The sequence below is a fragment of the Aquarana catesbeiana genome, linkage group LG01, assembly GCF_042186555.1.
Source record: "Aquarana catesbeiana isolate 2022-GZ linkage group LG01, ASM4218655v1, whole genome shotgun sequence".
Taxonomy (NCBI): domain Eukaryota; kingdom Metazoa; phylum Chordata; class Amphibia; order Anura; family Ranidae; genus Aquarana; species Aquarana catesbeiana.
In genome coordinates, this window is record NC_133324.1 from 714,375,846 (window position 1) to 714,401,904 (window position 26,059).

General features: G+C 40.2%; 1 protein-coding gene across 1 annotated transcript in view; it reads right to left on the reverse strand.

Annotated features, from left to right (window-relative positions):
- Window positions 1–4,250: 4,250 nt before the first annotated feature.
- The window catches only part of SLC7A11 (solute carrier family 7 member 11), a 393,826-nt gene continuing 372,017 nt past the window's right edge, over window positions 4,251–26,059 (reverse strand). Inside the window, exon 12 of the mRNA XM_073603843.1 lies at window positions 4,251–6,475. Within this exon, the coding sequence (XP_073459944.1) occupies window positions 6,411–6,475 (65 nt within the window). The 3' untranslated portion in view covers window positions 4,251–6,410. The remainder of the gene's footprint in view (window positions 6,476–26,059) is intronic.

Consider the following 26,059-nt stretch of genomic DNA (forward strand, 5'->3'; position numbering starts at 1 on the left):
AGGAGTGGGGGGGGTCTGGTGTTATCGAGGAGTGGGGGGGTCTGGTGTTATCTAGAGTTCCAGCAGTCTGTGTATCTGTCTTTTTATACAGGAACTACAAGTCCCAGCATTATGTATCTGTCTTTTTATACAGGAACTACAAGTACCAGCATTCTGTATCTGTCTTTTTATACCAGAACTGCAAGACCCAGCATTCTAATGTATCTGTCTTGTATACATAAAACTACAAGTCCCATCTTTAAATTTATCACCTTGTATACACGGAACCACAAGTGGTGTTATCTAGGAGTATAGGGGGTCTAGTGTCATCTAGGACTATAGGGGGGTCTGATGTTATCTAGGAGTATGGGGGGGTCTGGTGTTATCTAGGAGTATAGGGGGTCTGGTGTTATCTAGGAGTATAGGGGGTCTGGTGTTATCTAGGAGTGGGGGGGAGGGGTCTGGTGTTATCTAGGAGTGGGGGGGTCTGGTGTTATCTATGAGTATGGGGGTCTGGTGTTGTCTAGGAGTATAAGGGGGGGTCTGGTGTTGCCTAGGAGTATAGGGTGGGTCTGGTGGTGTTATCTAGGAGTATGGGGGGTCTGGTGTTATCTAGGAGTAAGGGGGGGTGTCTGGTGTTATCTAGGAGTATAGGGGGTCTGGTGCTATCTAGGAATAGGGGGGAGGGGTCTGGTGTTATCTAGGAGTGGCGGGAGGGGTCTGGTGATATATAGGAGTATGGGGGGGGGGCTGGTGTTATCTAGGAGTATAGAGGGGGGTCTGGTGTTATCTAGGAGTATAGGGGGGGGTCTGGTGTTATCTAGGAGTATAGGGGAGGTCTGGTGTTATCTAGGAGTATAGGGGGTCTGGTTTTATATAGGAGTATGGGGGGGTCTGGTATTATCTGTTATCTAGGAGTATTATAGGGGGGGTCTGGTGTTATCTAGGAGTATGGGGGGTCTGGTGTTATCTAGGAGGATAGAGGGGGTCTGGTGTTATCTAGGAGTATAGGGGGGGTCTGGTTTTATCTAGGAGTATAGGGGAGGTCTTGTGTTATCCAGGAGTATAAGGGGGTTTGGTTTTTTATAGGAGTATGGGGGCCTGGTGTTATCTAGAAGTATAGGGGAGGTCTGGTGTTATCTAGGAGTATAGGGGGGTCTGGTTTTATCTAGGCGTATGGGGGGGTCTGGTGTTATATAGGAGTATAGGGGGGATCTGGTGTTACCTAGGAGTAGGGGGGTGTGGCGTTATCTAGGATGGCGGGGTCTGGTGTCATCTAGGAGTGGGGGGGTCTGATGTTATCTATGAGTATGGGGGTCTGGTGTTATCTAGGAGTAGAGGGGGGTCTGGTGTTGTCTAGGAGTATAAAGGGGGGGTCTGGTGTTGTCTAGGAGTATAGGGTGGGTCTGGTGGTGTTATCTAGGAGTATGGGGGGTCTGGTGTTATCTAGGAGTAAGGGGGGGTGTCTGGTGTTATCTAGGAGTATAGGGGGTCTGGTGCTATCTAGGAATGGGGGGGGGGAGGGGTCTGGTATTATCTAGGAGTGGCGGGAGGGGTCTGGTGATATATAGGAGTATGGGGGGGGCTGGTGTTATCTAGGAGTATAGGGGGGGTCTGGTGTTATCTAGGAGTATAGGGGAGGTCTGGTGTTATCTAGGAGTATAGGGGGTCTGGTTTTATATAGGAGTATGGGGGGGTCTGGTATTATCTGTTATCTAGGAGTATAGGGGGGTCTGGTGTTATCTAGGAGTATGGGGGGTCTGGTGTTATCTAGGAGGATAGAGGGGGTCTGGTGTTATCTAGGAGTATAGGGGGGGGTCTGGTTTTATCTAGGAGTATAGGGGAGGTCTTGTGTTATCCAGGAGTATAGGGGGGGTCTGGTTTTTTATAGGAGTATGGGGGTCTGGTGTTATCTAGAAGTATAGGGGAGGTCTGGTGTTATCTAGGAGTATAGGGGGGTCTGGTTTTATCTAGGCGTATGGGGGGTCTGGTGTTATATAGGAGTATAGGGGGGATCTGGTGTTACCTAGGTGTGGGGGGGGGGGTGTGGTGTTATCTAGGATGGCAGGGTCTGGTGTTATCTAGGAGTATGGGTGGATCTGGTGTTATCTAGCAGTATGGGTGGATCTGGTGTTATCTAGCAGTATAGGGGGATCTTGTGTTATCTAGGAGTATAGGGGTGGGTCTGGTGTTATCTAGGAGTATAGGGGTGGGGGTCTGGTGTTATCTAGGAGTATAGGGTTGGTCTGGTGTTATCTAGGAGTATGGGAGGGTCAGGTGTTATCTAGGAGAATAGGGGGGTCTGGTGTTATCTAGGAGTATAGGGAGGGTCTGGTGTTATCTAGGAGTATGGGGGTTCTGGTGTTATCTAGGAGTATGGGGGGTCTGGTGTTATCTAGGAGTGGGGGAGGGGTCTGGTGTTATCTAGGAGCATAGGGGGGTCTGGTTTTATCTAGGAGTATAGGGGAGGTCTTGTGTTCTCTAGGAGTATAGGGGGGTCTGGTGTTATCTAGGAGTATGGGTGGATCTGGTGTTATCTAGCAGTATGGGTGGATCTGGTGTTATCTAGGAGTATAGGGGGTCTGGTGTTATCTAGGAGTATAGGGGGGGTCTGGTGTTATCTAGGAGTATAGGGGTGGGGGTCTGGTGTTATCTAGGAGTATAGGGGGTCTGGTGTTATCTAGGAGTATAGGGGGGTCTGGTGTTATCTAGGAGTGGGGGGAGGGGTTTGGTGTTATCTAGGAGTGGGGGGGGGGGTCTGGTGATATCTAGGAGTATGGGGGGTCGGGTGTTATCTAGGAGAATAGGAGGGTCTGGTGTTATCTAGGAGTATAGGGAGGGTCTGGTGTTATCTAGGAGTATGGGGGGTCTGGTGTTATCTAGGAGTATGGGGGGTCTGGTGTTATCTAGAAGTATAGGGGTGGGGGTCTGGTGTTATCTAGGAGTATAGGGGGGTATGGTTTTATCTAGGAGTATGGGGGGAGTCTGGTTTTATCCAGGAGTATGGGGGGTGGTCTAGTGTTATCTAGGTGTTTAGGGGTATGTGTTTGTGAGACTCTTGCTTGAGTAACAGCAATCAAAGCATATTTTATAAGTACAAACAAGATTTTGTTTAACTGTGCCTCTTTAGCCCCTACCACTGTTAACAGTTTGGACGCACCCACTTTTTGCCGTGGCGCGCGTAGTGCGTTGTAGGTCATTATTTCCTTAAAATGTCCCTCATTCTCAAGTTCTAAAGTTTGGAGGTGTGACTTCAGTGATGTTTAATTTGATATATTTCTGTATAACACAAGAGTAAAACAGCTGCCACTACTCATGCGTATTTAGCTATGGTATAATACATGTTCAAAACTAAAAATTTAGGAAAAATTGATGGAATACAGAGCTACTTACTGTTTATGCTAACAATAATGAAAGCTTTGGACATTATCTATAACAAGTGTAGTATGCATTTATAAATTTATGGTCAATGATAAACACATTTAATATGTAACATTAGCATTTTATTTGGACATAATTAAATGTACCCTTCCTTTTAAAAAAAAAAAAAAAGTCAAATAACAAAACAAAAAGCGGTCAATATATACATATTTTAGCTGTGCTACATACGGTTTCCTTTAGCCCTCCTTTTTATCATACCCTTCACATCCAACATTTTAGTTAAAGTGATTCTAAAGCTTATTATTATTTTTTTTTAATAATAAACATATTATACTTACCTGTTCTGAGTAATGGTTTTGCACAGAACAGCCCTGATCCTCCTCTGGGGTCATTCGTGTCATTCGTGTCTCCTCCTCTTCAGCGAGTGCTCCCACAGGAAGCTGCTTCATCTGGCGCATTCATGGAGGCTTGATCCTGAGCTGTGGTGCCGGCGTCCACATCACAGAATTTGATTGACAGCAGCAGCAGGAGGCAATGGCTCTCGCTGCTGTCTCTCTGCCCTGAGAGGATGAGTGAGAGCAGAGACAGCCGCAGCTCTCGGGCACAGCACTGTATCGAGAATGGGCTCAGGTAAGTATAAGGGGAGCTGGGGAGATCCTAATAACAAAAGTTATTTTTACCTTAACCACTTCAATACTGGGCACTTTTACCCACTTCCTGCCTGGGCCATTTTTTAGCTTTTAGCGCTGTCACACTTTGAAAGACAATTGAGCGGTCACGCAACACTGTACCCATAAGACATTTTTATCATTTTTTCACACAGATAGAGCTTTCTTTTGGTGTTTTTTATTTTTTTTTTTTTTTGCTAAATAAATGAAAAAAGACTGACATTTTGCAAAAAACACATTTATTTTCGTTTCTGTTATAAAATTTTGCAAATAAATCATATTTCTTCTAAATTTGACCTAATTTTAGGTCAAAATGCATTCTACTACATTTCTTTGGTGAAAACAACCCAAATCAGTGTTTATTATTTAGTCTGTAGGAAAGTTATCTCATTTCTTAAGGCCCAAAAATGCCAAGATAATACAAATATCCTCAAATGACCCCTTTTTTAAAAGTAGACAGTCCAGGGTATTTAGTAAGAGGCATGATGAGTTTTTTGAAGTTGTACTTTTTCATCACAATTATTTGGAAAACCTTTTTTTTTTTTTTTACATACTGTCACCAGCGCAGTACAGCCTTATCATATAACTGGTGTTGTGGTGATCAGGGACACTGACTGGTGACAGTATGTAAAAACAAATAAAACAAAAAGGAAATAATATTTTTTTTATTTTCTTTTTTTTACTTCTTTTTTCTACACTGTGACCAAAGCAATACAGTGTTACCATAGTAACACTACACTACTCTGGGGAAGTGATCAGGATTTTTTTTTTTTTTTTACACATTATGATTGTCTATACCATTGAATTTCATTGGTATAAGCAACCATTTTTATTGAATAAAGCTAGTTCATTCAGTGTCTTTTGTTGTAATTAGCTGTGATTGGCTAAAGCTATTCATATGGTACAGAAGGGCTGTGATTGGTCCTGTCTATACCATGTGATCACTTTGACCAATCACAGCTAGCAACACAATTGTATACAATGGATGGCATGAAAGGAAGCCATCCATTGTTTACAATTGTCAAGTGATATACTGTGATTAGTCACAGTGATCACATGGTACTGGCAGCAGGCCGGTAGTGATCAGTCATGGGTTGTGGCAAACAGCCTGTGACATATCACGCGGCCGAGAAGCCCCACGAGTGGCGTGTTCTGGGAGGATGTCATATGAACAGTATTCCCTCTCAGCCATCATAGTACAATAGGCCGGGTGAGAAGGTGTTAACGCAGAGAATACAGTAGGTAAAAAACTTAAGCCTTTAGAACCACTTTAAAGTTATTGAAAACTGCATAAAAAAGAACAGGTTTATACTTATTATAATTATTATTATTATTATACAGGATTTATATAGCGCCAACTGTTTGCGCAGCACTTAACAAAATGAAGGCAGACATTACAGTTACATTACAATTTGGTACAAGAGGATTCAGAGAGCCTTGCACATTAGAGCTGCTCTATGTGGTTTTGCACAAAGCGACCCAAACCTCCTGTTCTCAGGTCCCCTGTCAGCACTCCTGGCTTCAACTATTCTTGGTGTGCCACCATAGGAAGCCACTTCCTACTGTGGCTCACCTGTGGGCTCAATTTCAACTTGTGCTGTCTGCATCTGTAGACACAGACAGTGTGGCTCAACCCCACACCCGGCTCTCTTATCAGAGGATTTTGCTGACAACAACAGGAATCAATGACTGCCGCTGCGTCAGCAAAACCTGTGAGACTGAAAACTGAGCGGAGAGAGCTGCTGCAGATGGGTACAGTGCTGGATTCAGTGACAAGCATGGGGGAGTGAGGGGTGGTACTTTTACCTAAACATTTTTAACTAACATAAAACATTTTTAATGAAGGAATGCATTAGGGAAAAATGTTTAGGATTTAGAAGCACTTTAAGGCACACAGTGGATGTGAATTCAATTGGAACTGAAATATGACAGGAGTCACAGAATAAGAGCGATTGGCAGCACCATTATTTTTTATGATTTTCAGATACTGGGAAAAGATGGCAGTCTTTAGTTGGATAGTATTCTGACATGTTTTAGGGAGCAGAGCTGACACGCTAAAGATAATGGCTGAGGCGCTGACCGATGTGTCCTGGGGGGGGGGGGGGGGGCAGTCCCTGTCAGAACACAATAGCTCAACGGGGGAGATCACTGTACTAACTGGGTTGAACAGAATAAAAACTGTTATTGTGTACTAGGCTTAACTGTAGGCATTTGGGTCTGTTTTCAATAATGTAACAGAAAGTGATATAAAATAAATAAAATATCAAATCTACTGTACATAGCAATAAACTAATGTATGCAGCATGTATAAACTACAGCAATAGATGGACTGTGTGTGTTATTTATCAAGTTAAAAGCATGTTCCAACACAAATGTGTCTTTTCAGGAAACGTTCTTTTCTGCTGGCACAACTTCCAGTAGAATCTGCAGAAGCATAATGACACGGCCTATAAAAAATAAAAATAATAATGGTAAGTGGAGGATATTGAAGGGAGGAGCTTCTCTGAGGATTTATTAAATCAGTATTCATCATCTGCTAAAGCTTTTACCTGTCATAACACAATATACATAATGCATTTTTATTTTACATGGCATCTCTCTGTGACATTCCCCATCCCCAGCATGCTTTATCCCAATAACAAGGAAGGTCAAATCAATGGTCTCACTGCAAATGACTACAAACGAAATAGAAAAATCAAAGATTGATGCTAAGAGAAGGTTTCAGAAATTTATTAGGCTTAAAGCCCTAGACATTAGATTACAACATTAGCATAATGATAAATGCTTTTCCACAAGGAAAAAAAAGGCATATTATAAAAGCATATATATTGTACTAAAAGCTACAAAAACTGGAGTAATAATTACAGTTGGGCATAAGTAAAAAAAATATGGTAGCAAATGGTCTGGACAAAAGGAAAATATTATAAATTAAAAATGTTGCATTATGCTACATTTTATAAAAAATGCATTTTTATTTTGTGTAGAATAATTTTAAAGAGCACACAATGTACAAAGTCCTGCAAACCAAAGCAGCCAACCATCTGCTATGTGTTAACCTCATTTAGCATATTAACATTTAGCTATTTGTACTGCATTTTCTGAAGTCCTTAGGAAATGTATTATTTTTAATTTTCTTGGCTTTATTGCTCTCTTTTTTTATTCTCAACAACAAGGTCACTTATTTCAAACTGCTTATAAGCTTTACATGGTAATTGGATGAAAAAAAAAAATGGCAGCATTTTTCATCACACAGTTTGGATGATGGTCTGTTACTAACTAGCACCTTGTTTAAATTTTGAGTCAAAACATTAGTGTTTTGATTGAAAATTTGATACAGCTGATGAAACACTTATATACAGTTAGTATCCTAAGGATGGCTTTTGGCTGGCAAAAAGGGTCAAGAAACTGGTACTGGAAGCATCTACATGTTCAAGTTCTCCAATTAAGTCGGCTATACATGGATTGAAATTCATCCAGTTCTAGCATTCCACATGTGTACAACCAACCTGTTGGAAAATGTTCTCTTGATCAGTGCTGCTGAAGTCTCCCCACTGTCTCAACACAGTAGCTCAGCATGAGGGATTACACCATCTACACTGAATGTGTGGATAATGGAATTGAGCCATTTTCTTTCATTCAAGTAGAGATGGGCCGAACACCCCCGGTTCGGTTCACACCTGAACATGCAAACAGGCCAAAAATTTGTGTGAACATGCGAACCCTAATAAAGTCTATGGGACATGGTTATGTGGCTATGTCAGTCTATGGGACATGAACATGAAAAATCAAAAGTGCTAATTTTAAAGGCTTATATGCAGGTTGTTGCCATAAAAAGTGTATGGGGACCCGGATACTGCCCTAGGGGACATGTATCAATGCAAAAAAAAGTTCTTAAAACTACCATTTTTTCAGGAGCAGTGATTTTAATAATGCTTAAAGTGAAACAATAAAAATGAAATATTGCTTTAAATATCATGCCTGGGGGTCCCCTTAGCCTACCTGTAAAGTAGCACATCTGCCTGATGTGTTTTACAGTGCTGCAGAAAAATACATTTCTAAAAGAAAAAATGTAATTTAAAATTGCTTGCGGCTGTAATGTATTGCCGGCTCCTGGCAATATAGATAAAAATCAAGGAAAAAATTAGCGTGGGTCTCCCCCCCAGTCCATACCAGGTCCCTTTGGGTCTGGTATGGATTTTAAGGGGAACTCCACGCGAAAATTAATAAAAAAACTGGCGTGGGGTCCCCCAAAAATCCATACCAGACCCTTATCCAAGCATGCAGCCTAGAGGACAGGATGGGGGGGTGAGCGAGCGCCCCCCCCTCCTGAACAATACCAGGCCACATGCCCTCAACATGCAGAGGGTGCTATGGGGTCCCCACAATCCTTGCCCAGTGGTTGTGGAGGTCTGCGGGTGGGGGGCTTATCACAGCAAAAAGACAGCAGTCGGCGGGACACCTCCCATGGAAGAGTACTTTAATTGTTTTCTATTTTTTGGGTCCCCATACTCATTCACATCGGGGGGGCAGGATCTGGGGGCCCGCTTGGTAAAGAGGGCTTCCAGATTCTGATAAGCCCTGCGTTCGCAGACCCCCACAACCACCGGGCAAGGGTTGTGGGGACAAGGCCCTTGTCCCCATCAACATGGGGATAAGGTGCTTTGGGCGGGACCCCAAAGCACCCTCCCTATGTTGAGGGCATGTGGCCTGGTATGGTTCGGGGGGGCGCTCTCTTGTCCCCCCCATCCTTTCCTCCAGACTGCATGCTTGGAAAAGGGTCTGGTATGGATTTGGGGGGGCCCATGCCATTTTTTTCTTAATTTTGGCATGGAGTATTGGCATGGAGAGAGATATATAGATATATATCTATATATATCTATATATATCTATACATACACACACACACACACATATACTAGCCTGCACTGTATATTAAGTCTACACCGAATGCAGAATATATATATATATATATATATATATATATATATATATATATATATATATATATATATATATATATATACACTAAACTGCCTGCACGCCACTAACTAACCTGCCTCTAGCTAACGTTCTCTCAATCATAACACTAAATACGGCCGCCGTGTAAGCAGCCTTATATAGTGTGGGGCATTGACATATATAGCTGTGGGGCGTGGCCTGCCTTTGGCCAATCATGGCTCTCATAGCAGAGCGTGCAGTGACTGGCCAAAGCATACAGGTCAAGTGCATGCTTTGGCCAATCATCAGACATCAATGCACTGCAATCTCGCGGTACATTATGGGGCATCCTGCGATGCTCGAATTTTCCGCGAACACTCCATAATGTTCGCTATTCGGCGAACAGGTGTACACCTGACGTTCAAGTCAAACTTACGTTCGACTCAAACATTGGTCCCATCCCTCCATTCAACCCGCTGGTTGAAAAAGAAAAAAACTAAATAAAAACTCATGTATGACCAGTCTTCGCTACAATGATTGTCAGCACAGTTTATATTTGTCCATGGTTATCAATTGGATATTAGAAATGTACAGAATGAGCTGAAAAAAAAATCTCACATTGTAACAATAAAAATGTAATTATTCTTTTTAAATCAGAAGTCTACAATCTTTTCAGTATCAGGATCACATTGTCTGTTTTACAAATATTCTGGGGCTGAAAAAAAATGTGTTTTATAAATAAACAACTTTACATCAGGGTCCTCCTTTGCTTCAGAGTCCCCCTTTCACATCAGAGTCCCCCTTTCACATCAAAGCATTGTTTCACATCTAATCCCCCCTTCCCCACCTTCACATCAGAGTTCCCCTTTCACATCAGAAGTCCCTTATCGCATCAGAGTTGCTTTGAGTTAAGGTAAACTCTCTCAGTGGGCTGAATGTGACCCCCGCTTTAGACAATGAATAAATCAAAATATGAACAGAGATAAAAGAAAAAAAAGCAGAGTGCTTTTAATTAAGAATAAAATGTAATGATATACACAAGCATAAAAGTTCAAAATGCCATACAAAAATACTCACCAACACTTAGGGGCAAGTGAGTGTTCACCACACCACATGAACAGGAAGCATAAAGACCGACAGCTACTACATGAATGACTGATGTGTTTCTGGGGCCCCACCTCCTGTCATCAGAGCATTTGGTTTGGTGAGGGCCCTACCTCCTGTTATCAGAGCATTTGGTGAGGTGAACACTCTCCACCCCATCAGTGTTTCTGATTATTTTTGTATGATGTTTGATCTTTTATGCTTGTGAGAATCATTACATTTTATTCTTAATGAATATCACTATATACTTCTCAAGGTCATTGTGCTGTGTGTTTTTCTTCTACTTATGCATTACACCAGAGAACCCCATCTGTTAAAAGAGCTGTGGGCTGGTCCAGCGGGACTCTTTTGATCGTACCTAAAGCTCCCTGGGATTATCATGACAGGGATAAAAGAACATAATGGAAATAGTTGATTATATCATGTAAATGTGTGCATGGAAATAAGATAGAGATTTAAACTTTCAGCTAAAAAATTAATAAGGATGACTGGTGCAATAAATATACATGCTTCTGGTAAACAAGCATTCAGGTCATGCTGATCTCAGCTCTAGAGGATAATAGCAATCTTGTTTAAAATACCAGATGACCAATTATTTTCCATGATTGGGTGGTCTGGAAGTGTGTGTACAGGTTATAGAATGCCCATACACAAGAACTTCGTGTTCATGGGATAGGCAACAATCATCTCATGTCTACTAACACAAAAGCAGGCTGAGTATTTAGATTTACACTTGAAATAAACTCATAATTATAATGGGAATATAGCAATAACCTATAAGATTGTATAATTCTCAAGCTGGTGAAAAGCATTTGTAAAGGGCCACTGGTTTGCATACTGTAAACCTGCGTGGTCCTCACTGACACACCTAGTTATAGGTTACTCAAACCTCTCTAGCTTAAGCATTAATATTCTACCACTCTATGAAAGTACACAGAAGACAAACCACAAGCAACACACTTATTTATTTACAAGATACATGTATTATTAATGGGTAAGCAAACGCAATGCATAGAAGTCAACAGAACAACAGAAGACTTGAGATTAAATGATGGGCACATTAGCCTCACGTACGCTTCAATGAGGCTAAGTCCCATAACACTCGTCTATACAATATCAGTAAAAAATAGCATCAACCGTGAAAGCATAAATTACATAAAGAAACCTCACTGTAATACTCAAAAGATGTCCCTGGGTGCACTCTATGCATACAACTCTTTAGTGGGTAGGTGTACGTGTCCCTAAAAAGAGGGTACCCCTGGTTGTGTCTAAAGTACCTGGAGGGTAGTTGTCAAAGTTAGCTGGCTGTTGTTGGGGCCCTTCTGTAAGGTAGTGCACATGAAGCTGTCTCTTTAAGTCTATGCGCAGGTTAATGAGCTATTGGGTAGGGATTGGCCTCTATAGCATGAAGTGGAGGCAGAAAGGAGTTAAGCACGGTAGTTCTCCTTTCCACTCCCAGTATGCAACAGATTAGGTCCCATACACTTGACAATCAGTTATACCAGAAGTCTCAGTCCTCAAATTCAGGTCCTCAAAAGTATCAGTCTCTCACTGTCTCTCCAGCTCTGGTCCCAGTTCAGTGAAAGACCTCTCTGCAGCTCAGTCCTCAAGCTCCCATAAAGACAGTAAAGGCACCCAATATCTGCACAGGCCCTGTCTTCTCTGATGCCGTGCACAGACCCAGCCACAGGTCTGCATTGTTCTGTTTGCCCCCATCCCGTTACCCCCGTGTCTGCCCTGAGCTGTGGTAATTTGCCTGGGAAAACTCTGTACCTCTCCTTCCCTTGACACTGGAAATTGTGGGCCTGTAGTTCATCAGACATTAGCCTTCATTCACCTGTATTGTAAAGGCCTCTTTAAGGATAACATACCCATGATCCTTAGAGGTTGTCGTAAGATACAATCTCCTCCTTGCAGGCTTTCCACTACTGCTGATTTGTCCACCACAGCTGCGAGGAGGGAGGGGGAGCAAGCAGGGGATTAACACAGAACCCGCTTCATTCGCGCGGTGTAATGGCAGCAGGGATGCTCGAGGTGAGAGGCGGCTGCTGCAGCTCACACAGCCACTCTGTAAACATGGCGGTGCTGAGGAGAGAACACTGCCCACTCCTCTGTCTGGCCCACAGTGGTGGGGGAGGGAAGTGAAAGGAAAAGCACATGCAGCTGGCAGCACACTTGAGTGCCTGCCCTCAAGGATCTTACAATCAAAAGTCCCTATCCCACATACATACACATTAGGATCAATTTAGACAGGAGCCAGTTAGCCTACCACCATCTCTTTGGAGTGTACCAGGAAACCAGAGGGCTTGGAGGAGCCCACACAAGCACATAGAGAACATGCAAGCTCCATGTAGTTATTGTCCTAGCAATGATTCAAAGTGAAGACTCCAGTGTTGCAAAGCAGAAGTGCTAACCATTAAGCTACTGTGCTACCCCTTCAATCACACACTTGCTTTTTAAATGAATCAAACTGGTAATTTTAAGTTAAGCTCCAATGTTGGACAAGGTTGCGGCAGACAATGGAGCAAAAGCCAGGGGTGGGGATGAAACGCAACTATATGGAGAGAACCTACAAGCAGGAAAAGTGCTCATTTGCTGACATAAAAAATAACAGTAGTTTTAAGTATTTCTGCTAATAAACTGTAATATATATATATATATATATATATATATATATATATATATATATATATATATATATATATATATATATATATATATATATATATATATATATATATATTTTTAATACTGCAATTGTATCTGACAAAGACACAGATACACTGCCAAGAAAGCTTATTTTGTGGCTAAACCAGACTAAATTTGGGTTCCTATTCATTAGTGGGGGGGGGGGGCAGATTTGTGACAGCCCAGTGTGACAACTAGCAGCCTTGTACAGTTGCAGCTGTTAGCTATCAAAGGTGGGTGGGGGCTTAAATTAATGTTTCCTCAGGGAGGGGTCCAAGCAAGGGAACTTTAATGTACAAATTATTTACCCTTTTCGAAGTACCAGCCCAATATTTCCACAGCATGTAAAGCTTAGGAAAAGGATCTAGATTTATCCCTAACAAAAGGTTGGGGAACAATCTATCTTAAACGTCTCAGCCCAAGAGAATGGGTTCAAAATCCAATCCCACTGGTATCGCACGCCAGCCCTACTCCACAAATTCAAATCCACAATACCAGACGTATGCTGGAGATGTCACGAAGACCGTGGAACCGTGATTCACATCTGGTGGTCATGCCCACGTATCTAAACTTTCTGGAAAGAAGTACACTGTGTAACCTGATACATCACATCTTATGACCTAGCCTTAACTCCAGCTCAGTTTCTTCTGCACCACTCACCTATACGGCACAATTCTTGCCACAAATCATTAAAGATACACCTAATTAATGCAGCAAAACAATGTATTCCAATCCACTGGAAATCCCAAACCATCCCATCAATCAAAGAATGGTTTCATAGGATTAAAAGAATAGCTGAAATGGAGAAATTGATCCATATTGCACAAGACACGCCAAAAAAAATTGGAATAAAATGGGCATGCTGGACACACTTCCAGACAACAATAGATTTCACCTAACTGAATGCCCTCGACCACCCGAACACAAGACCCAAAATAATGTAATAACGATGTCTCGGAGGAGACAAATACTTCTTATGGGATCTGATATAAGAACAGCTGCAGCCCACTATTCTGAGGACAGCCCCCTCTCCTAAGACCTATTGGGTCTAACAAGAACTTCAAAACCAAGAGATCGTTCCCTGGGGAGGAAGCAAGAGACGGCCAAAAAAAACACCCCTCTAAACCTCATCATCCTTTCTTCCCTCTTCTTCTCCCCACTCTTTTACCACCTTTTTTCATCAAGATACCTTGTGCGTTTGACTACCCCCTCCCCTTCCCCGACCCCCCCCATTCCCTGTCACAGCCATATTTCGTTTTTATCAGATGATATCCATCAATATCACCAAAAACACTACTGCTGAAATATTCTCCATTTAGACACCTCACCCAACATATACCAGAGACACTTCAGACAATTCACCCTTAAGTACAGGTGCTAGAATTTCAAGATAGTACCGACCATTAGCGGCACTGAACCTCCTCATTAACCATGAATGTATGTTATCTCCTACTGTACTCAAGTGTCAAGGTAGTAATGTAACACAGAAGACTATGCAGGCGAAATATCACCGAACACATTAGACACATGTCACTTAAGGCCTTGTTGTGAAATCTGAAATGGCCAGAGTACTGAAGGGTAACTTGAAATGGTAGTGGATTGTCTATATATATTCTGTTTACCACTGTTGATATAAGATTCATGTTGAAAATAACTCTGTACAATGTTACATGTCAATTTATTTGCTTTCTTCAATAAAATATTTGAAACAAAAAAAATATTTACCCTTTAACAATGGCATCCTCAACTCTTAGGCAATGTGGCCATGGGGAATAATATCTAACCTCTTCTATTCAAAGTATATCAAAACAATGCTATTAAAAAAAAAAAAAAAAAACTTGTACATTTGAACCCCCCTCTAAAAAATAATATTCTGTTAGTAAGCGTATCTGTCATCATTATTATTTTCTGCTGTATATGGCTGTATATACAGCCATATACAGCAGAAATTTGGGAGACGTGTTGTGGTCTTGATTTTGAAGGTTCATGCCTCATGGCTAACATCCTTATCAATTTTCCACTAACTGTTGGGCCCTTGATTTGGAACAAGTATTTGTATATTACTCTATCAGAGCTCTAAAAATGAAAATGCTTCCAGGGCAGTGACATACCAAGACCTGAAAGATACAGATGACAGCCCCGGAAGAGGCATCTTCAAAAAGAAATCTTAATTTCTATCCTGACAGATTCCTTTTAACATATTTTTATTGCGAATAACCTTCTGGTATACAAACGTTCACCTTATAGCTAAGACTTTGCTACTCCAATATATTGATATGATGTTTTGAAAATGTCAAGCAACATAGGAATTCTAGGTGTCATATGTTATTCAGAGACAATGTCACTTTTACAAACATTGCAAAGTAATAAAGCTGTTTTTATTTACACACAGAAGTATGTGCATGCATTATCACTTGCAAATTGTAAACAACGCATATATTAAACAATGCATAAAAAAAGCAAGTGCAACCATAACATCATTAAAGGACATTAACTAATGTGTTATGCATAGTACTAATTGTCTTAGCTTAACAATGGAAAAATAAAGCAGGATAGTGCCATTGTGTCTTTTGTTTCGCGCATAGCATGTAATCTTCATCAACTGTTTGTGTTCATGAAGTACATTTACATGGAGCACCCCGTGAATATTTCACTGTTTCTTGGTCTAAAGGCTCCAATTGATGAAAGTAAATTGAGTCATCAAGAGAACTGTATGTAATACAGTAGACTGTACTTTAATGACTCTGGGCCACACTTTTATTTCTTTGGAAAGACAGTACACTGAATCAATTAGAGCTGCACATTTATCACAGGTTCAATTAGTTTGTAAAGGACAGCGGGAATGCTAGAACACTGCAATACGGTGAATGTATTGTCCTCTAGACCTTTAAGTATCAACTTAAGTGAACTCGACACTGCAGCAAAGCACATTTTTCATTCATTTCTTTAAAAGAAAACCGTAATGCGTTCTAGAAGTTGTTTTCCTAAGAATGCATTTTATTACTCTGAAGGGGAAGGAATACTGTACTTAAGTACTTGGAATTTATTGAAAGATAAACCCTCGACAACAACTGAAAAGCAAAAGAGTTCCAGACGATAATAACATTTTTCAGGAATGGTAGTGTCATATAATGCAGTAATTTAATATGATATTGATCAAACTATGTTCTTGTATTGTTGCAAAATGGAGCCACTGATGCACTGAAAAATACATTAGATATGTATAAATAAAATTAACCAAACAAAGAATAGTGGGTAGTAAGCAGTGAGAGAACATATTAAAATGTTCTATGTGAATGATTCGCCTAGTTGGCTTCTTTGGTTCTGTAAAGATTCAAATCTGATGTTCCACTAATATTTTTTCACCTGGATTTTTTAAAAATTTAAGATGATAAACACAACAACTTAGCAAATCCTCTCCACATAGGTATTAAATAATGTAACAAGTGAAATAAAATAAAAATAATTCTAAAAAATGTAATGAAATAATAATGCCATATTACCCCAGCATTAAAACAAAGAGAAAAGGGGGGGCTGTGTGAAAACACAGGTGGGACTTTGAATGAGGCACATGACTAGTGTGCCTCCATCCCTTGTACAAAGTAATAGAAAAGGGGATTTGGGACTTTGAATGAGGTTCTAGACATGGTGGGGGTATATTTGAAAGAAACACATGTTTATTAACATGGAGGATAAATAGAGTAAAAATATCTGGGTCATAAGGTTGCATATAAAAATACATATATATCATGGACATTAGAGACACATAATTATATCAATGACAATTTTTTCATGGGAATTGCTCATTAATTTTCGTTACTGTCATGTGTTTCTAAGTTGATATCATTTTGTATCCTTGATGTACCATGTTATATATATGTATTCGCCATATTGTCATGATATATACAGTATGTATTTCTATGTGCAAACTTATGACCCAGATATTTTACTCATTTATCCTCCATGTTAATAAACGTGTTTCTTTCAAATATACCCCCACCATGTCTAGAACCTTATTCAAAGTTCCAAATCCCTTTTTCTATTGGCATTAAAACAAAAGAGTAGGAGTACAACAGCTTGTCTGCTGCTCGGAGAAAAAAAGTTCTGCAGCATATTAGTTCCAAGCCTACCCAAGGGGAGAGAAGCAAACAGAGGATAAGTAGGATATTTAAAGTCTCCTTAATATTAGAAACTTATTTATTGAAGATGGCTCAAGTAGATGTCTTTCAAATTAGAAAGTGGGAAACTGACCATCCTCTGAGCTGTTCTGCTGCAAATTTTTCCTATCTGACATCTGCCTCGTGCAACTAGAATACCACATTGGGCAACCATATGTGAAAATACTCCCTACTGTACTATAAACTAAAACTAGGTAAAAGTGTACTGTAATCTGTAACTAAAAATGTAACAATAGTTTTTGGGAAAGTCTGTTGTTTCATTAAATTATTAAGAGAAACAGGAACTGTTGAGTCTTCTTAATCAAATATGAGATTTTCAAGCTCCAGGTTAGGTCCTCAAACACATGAAATTTCAGAAACTTAAAACTAGCAACCCACTCAACCTCCTCTCCGTTTATACACAATGCATTATAAGTTTTTTTAAAAATATTTTTCTAGTTTAAAAAAAAATGCATGAATTTCTTGCCTAAACAGTATTGAGATGGTACATGAGCACATGGGCTTTAACCTTTGTAAGCAAAGTGAGTGTCCCGGTGGTGAGGTGAGGGGTCCTACTCCTGACATCTTTATTCGACACACAAGAGACTCATTACAGTTCCTAAAGCACACAGTTCTGGGAAAGTCCACAATCACTGACAATTTTAAATACTCTAACAATCTAGGGAAATCACTGCCTCCAGGATCCACCGTTCCATTAACTATAATGAATTTTTGTGTGAGTCATTTATTCTGAGCTGAAAGCCCCAACATGCAGACATGGGTGTGCTTAATAACATTCATTTTAACAAATTTTTTCAATAAAAATGAAGAGCTGGCGTGAGATTAAGAATAGAAAAGATTATTTTACATTTTTAAAGCGTTTAAATAATTTAATGGGAGATATTTTTTTTCTTTTCTTTTAAGAAGTTTAAACATAGATCTATTTTTTAACCAATCCTTTAACAAATAGTGAATAGTCAAGCGTCCAGAATAGCCATTATATCCAGTTCAACTGGGCTATGACTGTAAACCACTTTCTTACATAATCCCCCAAATCCTGCATCACCTTTTGGCATACCTTTTGGTGTTTTTTTACCTCCCACTTTTAAGTACCTTGCTGAAAGGCATGTGACCCAGGTACAGCCAGGTTGGGGCTGCTCTAGCCACTTGTTGACCACAATAAGTATACAGTATTTACGTTTAAGCTATCAGCCATAACGCCGGTATTTTTTGTTCAGCCGGTGATTCGCTTTGCTTATCATTTTTATTAGCGTGTCTGAGAAATGATCCAACAGTTTGCGTGGCTGGACAAAAAGGTTACCAGAGACCAGATCATCTCTGATCGCCTCTATGACCTTGGAGGACTAGAGCAACCATCACTTCCGGTCTAAGGCAGAAATAAACAATTTTTCTTTAATGCCAAAGATAAAATTGTTTTTTTTTTGTTTTTTTTTGTGTTCTTTTGCTTTTAAAGGTAGAGGAGAGATTTGAGGCCTCATTCCTTGTAATAGGAATAAAAGTGAAAAAAAAAAAAATGAAAGTTCCTCCATCCCTCCGTGCTCATGCGTAGAAGTGAACGCATACATAAGTCGCTCTCCCATATGTAAACCGTTTTCGCACCACACGTGTGAGGTATTGCCGCAAACGTTAGAGCAAGAGCAATAATTCTAGTGATAGATTCTAGTAATTCTAAACAGGTAACCTGTAAAAAAATGTAAAGCATCACCTATGGAAATGTTTAAGTATAGTAGTTTGTTGTCTTTCCACAGGCAGGCAACATTTTAAAGTGTGATATGTTGGGTATCTATTTACTCAGCATAACATCATCTTTTATATTTTATATACCTTGTTATTTTGTATTACAATTTATTAAAGTGTATTTTTACCCAAAAAAATTTGTTTGGAGAACTGCTGCGCAAATACCATGTGACATAAAAAATTGCAATAATCACCATTTTATTCTCTAGGGTTCTCTGCTAAAAAAAATATTTTCTAGCAAACTTTTCTAGTAAAAATACTGATTTAAACTTATAAACAAAAGGTGCCAGAAAAGGCTTGGTCGGCAAGTGGCTAGAGTGGCACCCACACATGTTGCACATTACCATGTTGCCTGTGCTTCTGTCAGAACTCAGCATAATGTCAGACTTCAGTACAATGGCAAAACAGGAAAGCTCTGTTAAGCTCCTCCTCTGACTCATATGATACCGCTGGGGGGAAGCTTGGAAAAACATCCCTTTCTCTGCTGGGTGCCACTGCATGTGTGGTCTGGTGAGTATTTCATTGGAGGGAGAGGGCAAAATTTACTGGAGGGGGCTATCTATGGGCAATGGATCTTTGTTGGTGGGAAATTTTTGCTCGGGGAGTAGGAATCTTTGCTGGTGGAGGGTTTTGCTGAAGGATTTTTTTCATAGTGGAGGATGTTAAAATTGCTGGATGGTCAGCAATGCACATTTTTTTGGCAAGTAAAACAGCTCCTTAATTGGTGCAGAAAAAAACAGGACGACACAAATGCCTAGTGCATTACTGTCACAAAATTTTATTAAAAAAACAAGCCAAAAACATACAAGAATTATAAGGTTGGAAGGCTGATGCTTTTTGGGGGAACATGCCCCCTTCCTCAGAGCATAAATGTATAACATATACATTGTGATTGATTTCTGGTTGTGTTTCTAGTTGGGTTAGCTCTGAGGAAGGAGGCATGTCCTCCTTCCAACTGTAGCCATTATGGCGTCACCCTAAAGCTGGGGTTGTTTTGATATGCTTGTACCTTCTCATGCTTGTGAGAATGTTTTTGGCATTTATATTTAAAGCGTAACGCCACTTTTGTTGAGAAAAAAAACATTCTCCCCTGGGTGATCTATGTACATTACTAGGATTATAACAGCCTTTGTTGCAGATTCCTACCTTTTTTTATTCTGAAGAAATCCATGTGTGTTTGTCTGTGCCTCTGGGCTGAAGGGGCCTAATAGGAGTGGTTTCATAATTATCTATCAGCTGTGGCAGTTGAAGAGCACTAATAAAGAAAGCTGCTGGGCCTACCTTCCTTTAGAGTTGTTCCTATTGGAAATATCTCACCAAAAATGACATTTTGTTGCAGGCGATGCCTAAAATCTGACTTTTATCTTAGGCAGACTTCTGCGAAAGTTGGTGAGCCAATCACACAAGCAGGAAATTATGTTTCTGGGGAGGGTCAGTACACACTCTGTGTGCAGAACAACTCAAGGAAGGCATATTGCACTGCATTTACAGAAAATTACAGCGGCTGCAGATTGAAAAGGAAAGGTAATTTTTAATAACAGTCAATCACAATATGACTTGTATTGCAATTGTACACGCTATATTATTTTTTCTTTATTTACTATTATTTTTCTCCATGAAAGTGGAGTTACCCTTTCATAAAATTTGGTGAAGGTAATGCACTAGGCATTTTCTGCCCTTCTGTGTGTTTTTTTGCAGCTGTTTCTGGAGTTTCTCTGCTTGAGGAGGGCTGCATCACTTATTAATATTATGTGTACACCATTGTATGTAGGACGCAGTGAGCACTGCAGTGGTATTACATTCTTGTGAATAAAACAGCTCCTTGATAAGCATCTCAACTGTGTATTCAGCTGTTTGCTTGGATTTCAGCTTTAGCAGAATGATGGTTATATTTCACTGACCTTTTCAATTTTATGAAAATTTGCAATTATTTAAAAGATTTTTGCTGAGTACAAATAAGCTTTCTGCAGCCATGGATCTCAAGCCTGGTGAATCAATTAATTATTCACTAGTGGTGAGAGAGATGTGTCTGTCTCTAAAGCAAACTTCTAGGTATGGTTTAAATTGCATAGATACATTGGTCCAGCTTGGACCAATGTAAGTATGCATATTCCATACCTGTGGGAACATTGTGGAAGCTGCAAATCAATGTAGTATTCTCCACTACTACAGTGATTTCCACTGTCTTCCAGGTCCCATGACGAGCGTTTGCCCTGCTGCATAGTAACCACGGGAGATTGTGCACCATTCACAGAATGCCTATAAAGTGTCTTAATGAATGGAAGGCATTCTCTGATTGGAAGAGTTGGAAAGGTGATGTGTTGATATTACAATCTCCATCTGGTCCATTCAGAAAATGCCTTACATTCACATGTTAGTACATCGGGACCTAATGTTTTGAAAAGATTGGTCCTCTGGCTACTGCAAAATGAAGGTGAATGGGAAATGTTCCCCTCTAATGTCATTCATATTGTCACATGTATGTGCAATAATGTGGCCATAGTGTTGCCTATGGTAAGGGAGAGTGAAAGCACTCTGCATGGTACTATCAATGACAGCACAGCCTACAACAGAGCATAGGAATGACATTGGGGAGCACCTGCTGCATGTCCAGCTACCATCTGTGGTCCACGAACCATGGAATGAAAAATACTGCTCTACAATAACTAATGCTTTTATGTTTAAGTAATGTTTTACATGTGTTAGATTGCTTTATTTTTATACATATACCTGCATGATACAGTTTGTGAATATTCATACAGGAATGTGCGATGTTTCTTTCATCTGCATTTGAGCCTGTTATACTATAGCATACATTATTAAATACAACATTGGCTGAGGTCAATCACACTGGGAATAGCTGTAGTTTGAGAAATGGCTAGCCAGTTCAAAAAAAGTCTGAGCTCAATGCTGATACTGACATTTCATTCTTGTGTTTCAATATTGTCACATGTTAACCAAGTACAGTCCTGTTCTGAATTACTTTTGAGACTTTTGCCAGAAGGGAAAAATGCATATTAAAAAACAGTCCATTATCAACAAATACATAGGTAAGAGTAATATCGGATAAATGTCTAACTGTCTAAGATATTGAATCAGTGAGTGTTCTCAAACAATAACCATCATCGACCTGAATAGCCCTCATCCTACTTTAAAATGTAATGGTTAAATAAGCAAATCAGATAATCTGCTGAACTGTAGAGCCACTCATATTCTAAAGAAAAGCATCAAAAGTGCAACAATAAATTACAACCAATTAGAATTAATTTGACTTAAAAAAAAAGTGAAATCTGTTTTTGCCACACTTTGAGCAGCATCACTTTTCTCTGAATTGTCTTACTAATGCTGGCCATATACTAGTAGATTTTCAGCAAGAAAATTTGTACAAGCATTTGTACCGAAATTCTTTGTGCATTCAATGAATAGACTAATGTCATTCGAAAATGTGATTTGTTTCAATTTTACGTTCAATTTTAAAACTAATGTAATTTATTAACAAAAAACACCTACACTTGGTGTCCAAAAATTCATTCAATCAGGAAATTTTTCATCCGGCTCCTTCAATTTTTTTTTCGTCACTGTGGTCGAAAACAAACTTCAATTTGACCCCACCAATGCTAGAAAATCGAACAAACGTTCTTAAAATGAAAAATTTCAAATGAAAATCTATGAGTGTATGGCCAGCTTAAGAGACTAAAATGCTTATTCACGAAACGAGTAGAGAATCTTTAACTAGCAAAATGAATGTTCAGTTTACAAAGTGTATATTCATTAATTCCATAGATCTGTGTTTTTTTTTCACCTCTCCTGTTGCTGCTGCTGGATTATTTCTCCATCAGTCATCAGATTACCATTCATCAGGAGGGAGGCTCTGACATATGAGAAAGCAAATCCCTGCTTCTCTAACAAGATGGCCTCCTCCATGCATAGAACCAGTTTAGAATAAGATATTGTAAGCTAATTATAGGAAAATAACAGCTTGAGGGAGCCTTAAAAAAAAGGCAGACTGAGGATAAAGTAAACAAAGAATGTGGTGCAACTGTAACCAATAAGCTTCTAGGTTTTATTGTCAAAGCGTAAAGTAGAACTATAGGTAAAACATGTTTTTCATTTTGGATAAAGCAAGGGAGGGTTATAGCCCCTGTCAGATTTTCTTTTTAGCCTTCTGTGTCCCATTGTGCATAATTTCCTTCACTTCCTGTCCCATAGCCAAACAGGAAGTGAGAGGAAATCCCTGCAAAGTAAGGGAATTCCTTGGGGACCCCCTAAGTCACCAGATCAGAACTAGTGTCCCCATTGGAAGATGTCCCCTCTATTACTTTTCTGGAGACAACCCAAAATTTGGGGATTTTCTTTTACTTTCACTTTCGATGATAACGGTAACCAGGACAAATAGAGAGGGTTGAATCTCCCTTGTGATACTACAGACAGCCATGAAAGCAGACAGGGGTTGTAGCCCCCCTCCCCTTTATCCAAAACGAAAAAAAAGTTTTGACTTTAGTTAGACTTTAATTGAACAAGCTGAAATTAGAAGCTGATTGGTTACTATGCACGGCTGCACCAGAATCTGTGTGCACCAGTTTTAGTAAATCTCCCCCTCTGTGTGCTTTGTCCTTTATCTGTCTTTTTTTGAACACATCTCCCAAAGTTCAGGTCCTCTGGGGCCAACAGGTTTCTATTCACCAAGATTCACTTTGCTAAGTGAACAGCATGTACTCCTTTAGTAAATCAACTCCTACGTGTTGACACTGCCACCACCAATTTGTTCCTTCCTCTGAAGCCGAATATTTATGACTCCTTTTCGTACATCATTACTGGAGCAAGGGGGTTATAAACAATTTCTGATGCTCTCTATTTAGCTCCTACCAGGAAAAGAAGTGTGTGTGTGTGTGTGTGTGTGTGTGTGTGTGTGTGTGGGGGGGGGGAGGGATTTATTATAGTTGGACATAGGGGATATATGATCATGTTTCTTCCTACAGTGGCACTAGACCACTTTCATTTAACTACCTGTTTTTAGCCAGCTATGTAGCTTTACCTTGGTGCATGAACTAAGCCTATCCTAAATGAAAAGGAGATATACACCTTAAAGCTAAGTTCCGCCCCTCCCCCAGCAGAAAATTAAAAGTCAGCAGCTACACATACTGTATTAAGACATTAGGATTACCTGTCCTGGAATCCAGCGATGTAGACACCCCAGCAAATGTTTCCTTTGGCTCTCGGGTGCTGCCGCCGCCATTGCCTGTTAGGGAAACCGGCAGTGAAGCCTTGTGGCTTCGCAGCTGGACCCCTACTGTGCATGGGCGAAGCATGCTGCGCTTTCTGAATGGCCCGGCGGTGGGGGAAGGAGGTAGGGGGCCAAATTTCTGTGTGATCTTGCCTCAGCAAGATCTCTCGGACGTGGAGACGGGTACCTATCAAAAGCATGTACTCACTCCCCCCCCCCCCGAAAGGTGCCAAATATGGCACGGGGGGGGGGGGCAGATAAGAGGAGCTTCCACTTTTGTTAACAATAACATTATAACATATTTAAAGTGGTTCTAATGGCTGAAGTTTATTTTTTTTTCCTAATGCATTCTCTGCATTAAAGTAAAAAACCTTTTGAGTGCAGTTCCCCCACAAGCCCCCCCCCCCACCCCATACTTACCTAATCCCAATCTCAATACATTGTTGTGAATGAGAGCAGTAGCTCTCTCCACTCTTTTTCTTCTCATAGGCTTAGCTGTCAATCACAGCCAGTGAGGAGGGAGTGGGGGGTGGGCCATGCTCTGTGCATCAATGGACACACTGGGCACTCATGAAGGCTTGCGCCAGAGCCACACTGGCTCCGGAGCAAGCCTTAGCGAGTGCCCTCATAGCAAGCAGCTTGCAATGGTGGGCACTCAGCAAGGGGTTGGAGCCAGGAGCACTGGTGAGGGACATGAGAAGAAGAGGATTGGCACTGCTTTGTGCAAAACTATTGCACAGAGTAGGTAAGTATAACATGTTTGTTATTTTAAAAAAAAATATAGGTTTACAATCTCTTTAAACAGTTTATTGTAATGATTTACAGTTGCAGAAAACAGACATAAATGCGATGAAATAAAACCATTTTTACTATAATGATTTAGTCATTAGGCCAAAGTCCTGGGAGGGAGAATTTTATTGGTACACTGCTCTTATTTTTATTATCTAACCACAATTCTTTCATATGTAACCTTGTTAAATAATAAGAAACTAATATTCTTCACATTGCAAAATCCAATTTTCAACTTGTCAACATTACGAGCGTTCAACTTTTTATTTAAGGAGGGAAACTGCCAAAATAGTATTGTTTTACACACAAGACAAGGGGAGGGTTTCACTGCTATAACTAGTACAAGACTCTGATCAGTTAAAAAAAAATGTTGGGTATAAAACTCCACTGTAGCATAACACAGTGGAATAGCATACAATATGGTGTGAGAATTCCCTTTAGGCACTTGCAGCGGTGTCTTTTTGGATATGTAAAGCTGAAGTTTAGCTTAAAAACATTTTTTTTCTCTACAGCTTTAGTTACATTACTTACCTGTAATGAAGTGTGTCCCACGTGTGCAAGCTGTTGGATTCTATAGATATATTCTCTGCAGGGCTGTCCTTTTTCGAATGCTGAACTTCTAGCACTGTGGGTTAACAGCTTCAGGTCTCTTGACTCAGCTGCACTAAAGATGTTCCCCATGATTGGGACTTGACCCTTCTCTCCATTGAGAAAGCTTATTGTGTGACAGGGCTGGGCTCAGCCCTTCCTTCTCTGAGCTGGATGCTCAGCTGTCGGCTAATTGCCAGCTCCTTTCTCTCCACAGTGACTCAGCTGTTGATGATCTGTTCATCAGCCCTGCCTACTTAAAGCCGTCCAGCTCACTTCATCTCTGCCTTCGCCTTTGGTCACATCACAAGAATCCATATCCTGCGTTCCTGTTTAAAGACTGGCTTTGCTGACATCCCTTCTGGCTCCTTATCCTGCTTGCTGTTCCTCTACTTGGATCCCTGACTCTGTTTACCTTTTAATTATTATTAAACAAGTGTGATTAACTGTACTTCTGTCTCGGACTGATTCATGGTTTCTGACATTGTGTTGATTACATTGTCTGTAACACAATATGTGAATAAGATAGAGAATCTTGTGACTGATCAACCTCTATCCCATTCACAGAATGCATTACAGGTAGAATAATAGATAGATAGATAGATAGATAGATAGATAGATAGATAGATAGATAGATAATATCCAGATACACAAAGGGGTTGATATAATAAAACTGGGGAGAGCAAAAACTGGTGCAGCTTGGCACTGAAACCAATTAGCTTCCAGGTTTTAATATTAAAGCTGAAATTAGAAGCACAGCTGCACCAGATTTTTCACTCTCCTGT